Source organism: Clupea harengus, chromosome 7 (assembly GCF_900700415.2).
Source record: "Clupea harengus chromosome 7, Ch_v2.0.2, whole genome shotgun sequence".
Taxonomy (NCBI): Eukaryota; Metazoa; Chordata; class Actinopteri; order Clupeiformes; family Clupeidae; genus Clupea; species Clupea harengus.
This window is the reverse complement of record NC_045158.1, coordinates 8,566,621-8,575,565: the sequence shown is the minus strand read 5'-3', so window position 1 is coordinate 8,575,565 and position 8,945 is coordinate 8,566,621. Positions and strand designations below refer to the sequence as shown.

The window sequence follows — 8,945 nt, the reverse complement described above, 5'->3', positions numbered from 1 at the left end:
AGGCAATCCACTAACAGTGGGCCAGACAAAGTGCTAACAGAACTCCAGAGGAATACTGTCAAGACAAGTTTAATATTTAAATAAAGTACACTTTTGGCTCGTCCAAGCGTGTCGTGTTGTTACCAGCTGGCAAAATGTCCTCCCCTCCCTGATTCGAACACGGAGGCACATTTGATTTAACGTCTCAATGACTAATTGTGTGCTCTGAATGTGCCAAATTGGAAGGGATTTTGTGTGCATACGATCTGCTTCAAGATTCTCACTCTCAAGAGCTTCTGAGGGGGGCCTCTTCCTCTCTCTCCACCTCCCCCTCACTCTCCACTTCGCTGGCCCACACAAAGCACAGGGTGGCGAGGGCGCCATGCCAGGCTCTCCGACCTCCTCTCGGGGAAGAGACTACCTCTGCCAGCTGCACCCAGCTGCACAAACGTTTCCTTTTTCCCCCATTTTGCACAGCTCGAGTATACATAATGCTGCCAGAGTGTGAGCAGGGGGGTTCATAAAGTGAATAAATGACTATGAATGAAAGTGGAGGAAGAGAAATAAATTGACTGGCATCTCTCTTCACCCGATCTCCCCTGTCTCTTTTCTGCCCCCAGCTCCACTACTTCCCTACCCTACCCTACCCCACGCTCATAGAGACTTCTGTTTTGAAATGTGTTGATTTATATTTGACACTTCTGGCCCCCGTGTGTGTGTTGCTTTACGACAGGCCGTGACAGAGGGAGCGTTTGCCACTGGACTGGAGGTGCAAAGACATTAGCCAGCACTTTGTCACTGCTGACTGGAATTGACACCGTCTGGGCGGCTTTCAGCTCAAAGCTCCACTGACGCGACTGGCCTGGAAAATGTCAGCTGTTGATCTGTTGACGTTGGGACCTATAAAAAGATTAGGGAGGGAATTGAATAATGGTCATACATAACCTTTAAAGGAGATAAAATGATATATAGATAGATTTATGACGGTATCTCTAGAGTAATGCAACTCTATGTTACTATGTTAATTACAAATACACAGTAAGGCACATAAATACTAAGACTAGGTAAATGAGAGTGCACAAACTACCTCTACAGTTTTTGCATTTTCAGTCTTTCTTAGCTGAACATTTTAGCACAGGCTTGGCCTTTGCTTGGCTGATTTGACTGAAGGGAAACAGCAGTGGACCAGTGCTGCTATTTAATGGGCTTGCTCAAAGAGCGGAACCTCCCAAAATCTGTAGGTCCCGTGGTGCCTGGTGAAATTCGAATACGATCATTGAGCTCCAGCCTCATTACCAATCTCCACTGCAAAACATTCTCTAAGTGGGAACTAATGCAATGGCCCTCACAGGGATATTCCAGGGATGGTAAACATTAGCTTGCTAAAAAAAAAAATAGCAACAGCAGAAATATCTTTTTGTTTATTTTATGTCTGGTGGGGACATTTGAGCTTGAAAATCCTGCATCAGGACTAGATTTTTTTTTAAACGTGAATAAAATCCCAAACCCAAAGATTTGCAGTGGTAGGAAATGTAATGTCTGCCAAGACTGACCACAAATTGATTTGTTGAAAAGGTCAAAAAGAAATCGAGCTTTGCAACACAATAAACGAAACCGATGGAGTCTCGGGCCTCTGTACAGAACACGTCTGGATGTGACTCCATGCAAACAAAGCTTGATGCAGTGGGGAAGGAGGAAGGAGGCAGCATTTTCCGGAGGTAAACAACAGTGAAAAAGCACTCTGCAATTACAGGTTGGTGGTAAGTTGTCTGTTCGGACTGAATGATTGGCCCCGAAAGCACAGGCATTAAAGCCAGGCTCAGTGCCGTAAACACCAGCTCCCGTTTGCACACTGCGTGGCTCAATTACATCGCTCCCAAATTGAAAGTGATCGTGATTTAAATCTTCCCAATACACTGTTCTGCTGTTCCGGCTGGCAATCTAGTCCACAAGCCCCCCCACCTCTCCTTTAACACAAAAAACTGTGCCTAGAGGTCTGCCAGACACAGGGGGACATTGATTTTCAATAACATCCTTTAATGACCTCTGAGGTTTGATGTGCGCTGTCATTACGCTCTGATACCCGGGGATGGGAGCCAGGCGGGACGCTGGCCGAGAAACAGATGGGAAACGCAGAGGGCATTAGAAGGATGGATAGTGGGTCTCAGGACAGTCACTGAGAGAGGCAGCACAAGAGAGAGAGAGAGAGACAGGGAGAGAGAGTGGGAGATGGAGAGAGAGAGTGGAGCCAGAACCAGGTGGATGGATAATGGGCCATAGCAGTGCTGACCTACACTTCCTCTTCCTGTTTGAGAGAGACTAGAGGGCCTTCTGGGCTTATTAGACACACACGAGCATGAGAGTGGAAGAGAGTGGAGGAGGAGGAGGAGGAGGTGGTGGGGGAGGCACTCTCTCTCTCTCTCTCTCTCTCCCCTCACATCCGATCGCCTGCCTCTGTTAATGAGTGCAGACCGCAGGTCAATACACCGCTCGCCTGTGAGTCAATAACGGTTACCTGCAACACAAACACTCAAAACCTGCTTTCTCACAAAATCAATGTCCTATTAGTCCTTCTCCCTCTCCCCACATCTCATCGATTCGCAAGGAAGACTAGACCTTATTGCATGAAAATGTCAGACTAAAATGATAATAATTGGAAATAAAATATGAACGAGCTATTGGATACCGCTCTAATAAAGAAAGTAAGCACATTCATAGCTTTTCCAGATGACCAGAATTGGTGTACTACATGTTTGGTCAGGGACATCATCTTAGCGTTTAACTTCAGTTTGCTGGTGTCTACTGGTACAACTGATAGAGCATGGGTGTTGAGTACAAGCTCTAATCTAAGGACAGTGTTGCTAGTGGTAGGAGCACATCAAATAAAGCACCGGACAGTCTGCAGATATAAGGTCCAACCTTTATTCCGTACATTTTAAAACCATGAATGTTCATTTTCATTTTTTGCACGCCTAAAACTCTACTTGTTTTTTGTATACAAGAGTCTAAGAAAAGAAGAAACTGCACAACACCACAAGGTCGACAGAGAAAGTCTATTGCCGCCCAATCAATCAATCTCCTCTCAAGTTCTCTGGGGCTGCAAGACTGGTTTGATTCTATGAAAGTTTGTCTTGGCGGAGGCAGTCTCTAGTTCGGTTTTATAATCCTTTGTTTGAAAAACAGATGGATGTCAGTAATCCAGGTTCCTTGTAAAATATTCCCAATATCACTTGCAGGTTGTACTCCATTCTGGTCTTCAAATGCGTTGTTGCATAGATTGCATGTCATCATTCTATGACCCCCGCTTTAACGCTTGCCTTCTTTTTGATTGCAGTGGCTGATCTGTTACCATGGTTTCATTTCGGAAGTGGTTTCAATTTTGTAGAATTTTGTTTTTCTAGAAACATTTAAAAAGCCTAGTAAATTTACATTGTAATTTTTCGTCTCGAGGAATATCAACAAGATATTTACATTTTTTTTCTTTACAATAACCAAACAGGGATAATACACTTTTGTCTGCATATCTCAAAGGCAAACCAAGCGAACAAAACCACCTTAAATGTAATTTTTTTTTACATCATTAGCACTGAGAACTGTCAGGTACCGTAGGGCAAATTTAACTGTCCAAACAATTCTTAAAAAAATCCAGCCTCCACTGTGGACGTGATTTAGGTCGTACAGTGAACAGGAATAGATGAGGGGAAGTATGACATACTGTAATGCAACAATATGCAAATTCATAAAAATAATGTCTATACATGGAAAGATAATAGGAAATATACAAACTCATTTCATAATTTCACTTTTCACACGAAAAATGATAGAACAATTGGATTAATATATTAATATCAATTTTTAAATTGGATTTAAATTGTTGATGAACATATGCTTTGAGTTTCAACTTTTTTTTCTTCAAACCAACATTCTACTCTCCAAGTCCATATAAAATAATGGCGTGTGCTTCTTCAGCTGTACAAATCTTTGTACAATTTATACACGTCTCTTTCATTTTCTGACATTTTTGATTTTCACTCAGGAACATAAGTGCATTCTGTCTTCAGAATGGGAGAGGGAGAGACTCCCCTCAAAAGTCAATCCAGGCAACTGAAGCTATCGTGCCTCAACCTCTTTGGGGTTTCGGGAGGGCGAGTAATCGCGGGGGTCCTGGGTGTTGAGTGGGGTAGTCCGTCTGGGCGAGGACGGTCTGGCGTTACCCGAGGGCACGAGTGGCGGTGGGGCACTTAGCGCTGCGGTGGGAGGGGTGCGGTTGAGAAGGCCGTTATGTCCGGTGGAGGGGCTGAGTCTCGGGTAAGGCATCCCCCCAAGGTGCGACATGAAGGGGGGCATGTGAGGCAGGTGTCCCTCCATGGGCGACTGGTGCAGCTGGTGCAACCGGGCCCGATCCAGCTCCTCACGCAGGTGCATGCGCTCCCGCTCCTCGGCCTGCTGCCGCATGCGCTCCTGCTCGCGCCGCACCTCCAGCAGGTGCTCGTGGTGCGCGTAGTCGTGAGACTCCCGCTCCCGGTAGCTGCGCTCGACTGCCTCATATGGGGTGCCGGGCTGGAAGCGCTGTGCCTGCTCGGCCCGCAGCTGGAAATCCATGCGCCGCTGCAGGTCCAGACTGCGGTAGGCCTCCCGCAGCGGGTCCCAGCTGAAGGCCGGGTGGGGCAGACGCTCGCGGCCTGCTGCCGCAAGAGGACTCACACCCATGAAGGGAGCCATGCGGGCACGATCCAGCACGTTCAGGCTGCCCATCTGGTGCATGGCCGACATGGAGAGAGGGAGCGAGTGCGACATGGGCACGCCGTGCATGGCGGCTGAGGTTGGGAGGTCGCTGCAACGGGGTGAGGGCGGAGGCGGCTGATGGGATAGCGCAGGGTGGAGGGAGTGGGGGCCAGAAGGGGCGGGAGGTGCAGGTGGAGGGGGAGGCACCGAGGGCTGAGGGGAGGGCTCTGACCCCACTACCATCACCTCCTGCTCCTCCTTGCGCTCCTCTTTGATCTTCATGTCGTTTTTAACCTTGTGGATCATCTCGGATGGCGGCTCCTTCCTGTCCACATCCTTGTTTTGTGGAGGAGGGGCAGAAGCCGTTTTGTGACCAGTGTCAAGGTTGATGGCCTTGGAGTAAGGCGAGGGGGAGCGGTGAATAGGCTTGCACTGATCCTCGGAGGACCGGCGCTCCTGAACCTCCTTTCCGGGGGAACGGCTCTCCTTCACCTTGATGTCTCCCAGCATGGTAGCCTCTCGGTGGCGCTCGATCAAGTTCTTCTCGGCTTCTCGGGCTCGGTCTGCGCTGTGGTGGCGGCCTGAGTCATTGGAGTTCTGGCTGTTGGACCTGATCAGGTTGCTGATTTGGTAGCCCATTTGGGCAGATGCAGGTGAGGACCTGTTGGAGTGGCGGTTCTGATCCAAGGAGTCCCTGTTGGTACACATGGGAGAATCAGGCAGTGAATACAATGGTGCATTAACATGTGAAAGGCTAAATGTTAATTATCAAAGCTGATTCCTTTTTTGGTTCTCTCACACAAACCTGTCTTTATCTTTCTCTTCTTTTCCAATGGAGGAGTCCCTTTTCTCCCTCTCCCTTTCTTTCTCCCGCTCTCGTTCCCGTTCACGCTCGTGGCTGTTGACGGAGTTGCTCCGCTCTACATCTGAGGACTTGGGCCATTGCGGAGGGGTGGGGAAGGATGGAGGGGTGCGGTGTAGCCGGTTCCAGGTGTCATGGTGGGGGCTGCCGAAGCCAGGCAATCCATGCCCTTCCTTTGGACCAAAGATGTTGTTGGGGCCTTAGAGAAGGAAAGAACAAAAATAGAATGTGAGCGCCCCTCACATTTGGCTAGCTGAATGAAGACAAAAAAATTGCAAAGACGGACAGACCAACAGAAAGAGAGAAGTTAAGAAAGCAGCCTTGTCTTTGTCTTGAGTCCTGAGCTCTTGCTGTAGCTCTGCTTACAAAGACTGAGAGGTTAATGGCTTTCCCCCTCTACCTGTATTGATGACGGAACAGTGGCCTGCTCTCTATTCACTCCATCTCAAGGACTTTTCAGTGGAGAGGGAGTGAATTGCCCTCCGGGGTTGAGGGCTGTGAAAAGCCAGGACTCAGCATTCCGCAGAGTCTATTTCACTCAAATCGATTTCACTAGAGGGTGCCCAGCTTGGCAGTGGTAGGCAGAGAGAGAGAGAGAGAGAGAGAGAGAGAGAGAGAGAGAGAGAGAGAGAGAGAGAGGCAGAGAGAAGGAGTGAGAGTGAGAGAGAGATGGGGAGAAGGAGAGGGAGAGGGAGAGGGAGAGGAAAAGAGACAGCTCTCCACACTGGTCTAAGAACACTGAGGGAAAGTAATTAATGCATAAGTAGCATCTAAACAGCTTGACTGTGAGAATGAGTTTGGGCCATGCTGATGTCAGATTAAGTCCTGGCTGCAAGGGGGTAGTAGCTAGCCTGTAATGCCTGTCTTGTTGTTCCTTCCTGAGATGTTATTTGGCATTTCTTGCAGAGCTAAGTGCCTTTGTTTTATTTATTTATTTCTTCCTTCCTCCCTCCCTCCCTCCCTCCCTCCCTCCCTCCCTCCCCTCCTCGCCCTCACTGTGGTCTGACGCTTAGCTCCACTGTGTCTAGCCGTAAGGCACGGGGCGGACAGGGGGCAAGGAGCGCTTACCGAGCGAGGGGTTGCCTAATCCTCCGAAGGCACTGCTTGAAAGGTTGCCGAGGCCGCCAAAGGTACTGGAGCGACTAAAAGGATCTGCAAAATGCCAAACAGGGATTAGCGAGGGGTTGGTGGCTGGAGGAGTTGGACCATTCCACTCGGCTTTTCTCTTACAAGCGAGCTCTGGTATTTCCTTTTTTCTTCCTTTCTGTTTTTTTTTTAAGTAAAGCCTTCCTATCCTGTCTTTTTTCTGTGTAGGCTGCTCCTGCTTCAGAAGCTGTCTCGCCCCGCTCCTAACAGGGTGCAGGCGGGGAGCTGTGGCAGGAGGAGCAATGGATTGTGGGAAGGCACTGAGCTGGGCTGGGGTGAGACATCCTGAGCTGTGGCAGATACATACTGGCCTGACCAAATTGAAAGTGGGCTTCACATTTGTCAGAGCTCTTCTCACACATCCTTTATTTAACCATGTGGCAAAAATCCAATCTTTCAAACAGCCTCAAACAAACCTTCATGGCTACCTACCTTACACGAGGCAGCAGTTAAAAAAAAAAAACCTTTTATGTAAACAATCCATACATCAATACATATAGTGCACATCAGAGTAATAAACCACTATATTGTGCCTGTAGCATCTTGTCTCAGCCTCTCCTTAATCTAAGTTCAATGGATGGTTTTTCTGCACCAAAAAATCCTGGCGCCTGCCTGTCATCATTTCCCCTGTGTTCACCCCCGGTGCACCAGGTGTTTATGAACTCAAATTGGATTGACTCAGACGTTTATCCTGTGAAATCACCCTGCAGCCCTGAATCCACACAATGCCACAGATGGGAAAGAAAAGCCACAGAATACAACAGTCCAAATTATTTGCTTTGTGAATGGGTCCAAGGAAACTTTTAAGAGCCCATTGAAACCGCCTCACCCAAGGTAAAGTGTGATTTGCTGAGTGGCGGCACAAACCCAATTCAACCTTGCAAAATCCCTGGGGCAAGGCGAGCGAAAAATGTATGATTTTATAAAAAATCGTTTAAGGCCGAGAGCCAAAGCCATTCTGGTAAAAAATGTAATACTAAATACAAAGAGTCATCCATTTAGAATGGTACCAGAGGTGACTGAAACATACATGCTGTCTCAATAAATATGTCACCTTTGATATTCCTTTTTCTATTTCCATTCGAGAGTGCTGCTCAACGTTTGAACTCTCCTTGTGTTCAATAGACTAGATGAATCAGAACATTTTGAATACTTACAAAAAAAAATAAAAAATCCTGTAGCTGTGGCTATATCTGAAAAAAAAATCAACCCCCTTTTCTCTATTGTAACCATCTTAGGCCTTGACCACAAATGGCATGTGAGCCCATAGAGCTACATACTAACCAAAAGAGAGTGGAAGGAGATGTAAAACAGTTGGTCTACTTACGCTTACCTGCCAGGTGGCTGGTGGGCAGGAATCCACTGTGGTGTGGTGAAGGCCCGTAGGGTGATGCAGCTGGATGGCCAGAACCTAGGAATATGAAGAGGAAGAGGAAGCATTTTAACAGGTTGCAATGGTATGCAATGGACATTGCCATGGTAACCATTAAGGTAATTGAAGCTGTACACTAAGCATTGTAATACACCTTTGTGATGTACCTCGGTAAGGCTAACTTGATGTTTGAGGGCTAGTTTTAATATGGCCGCAGACTAATTCATGCATAATGAATCAGTTTCTAGCACACTCTAGCAAAAAGCCTACCGCTGCCATATCAACCGAGGATATATTAAAACTTGGGTACAATTAAAACCATACGATTTTTAAAATGAAATTTGTTTGGATTACAGTCAGTGTAAGCACCACCATAATGGCAGTGACTTACAGTCCCCACGGTAGCGTTTCAGTGATTTACTGGGCTGAGGTAAACTAGGCTGAGCTTACAGTAAAAACTGAGGCTATAAAGGGTTTAGCAATTCACAGATTATAGTGTGTTAAGCTGATAAACAAAGCTAATTAAGTAGATTTTCATCCCCTGGGACTACATGTTTTTTTCCCCCCTCAGTTGTCTACAAATTCACTTGATGCATGTATCATCAAACAGAGGGCGAGTAGAGGTTGTACATGGCAAGAAGTTTTTGTTATGACTCGATAGAGACAGCCTGTTGAAGTCTGAGGACTTGACCTTGTGTGTGAGGAAAAAAAATGTGTGTTGTTTCTCCCCTTGCTTATTGGAATCATTACCAGGAGAGCCAATTACAAGCTCATTTATGACACAATACTGCATAATTGCAACCTAAAGGGCATCTGCCTTCGTGTTGCTCTTCAACGCAGGGCCAACAGTCAATTACCACA

General features: G+C 47.1%; 1 protein-coding gene across 8 annotated transcripts in view; it reads right to left on the bottom strand.

The window, feature by feature from the left end:
• Positions 1–2,887: 2,887 nt before the first annotated feature.
• fbrsl1 (fibrosin-like 1) overlaps positions 2,888–8,945 on the bottom strand; it is a 232,000-nt gene continuing 225,942 nt past the window's right edge. For 6 of the 8 annotated variants that reach the window (XM_031570377.2, XM_031570371.2, XM_031570374.2 and 3 more), the window contains 4 exons: positions 8,040–8,123; positions 6,635–6,718; positions 5,510–5,765; positions 2,888–5,398 (listed from right to left, as the gene is read on the bottom strand). In XM_031570377.2, coding sequence (XP_031426237.1) covers positions 4,090–5,398; positions 5,510–5,765; positions 6,635–6,718; positions 8,040–8,123 — 1,733 coding nt within the window. In that variant the 3' untranslated portion in view covers positions 2,888–4,089. The remainder of the gene's footprint in view (positions 5,399–5,509; positions 5,766–6,634; positions 6,719–8,039; positions 8,124–8,945) is intronic. The other 2 variants (XM_031570375.2, XM_031570376.2) reach the window with 2 other exon arrangements.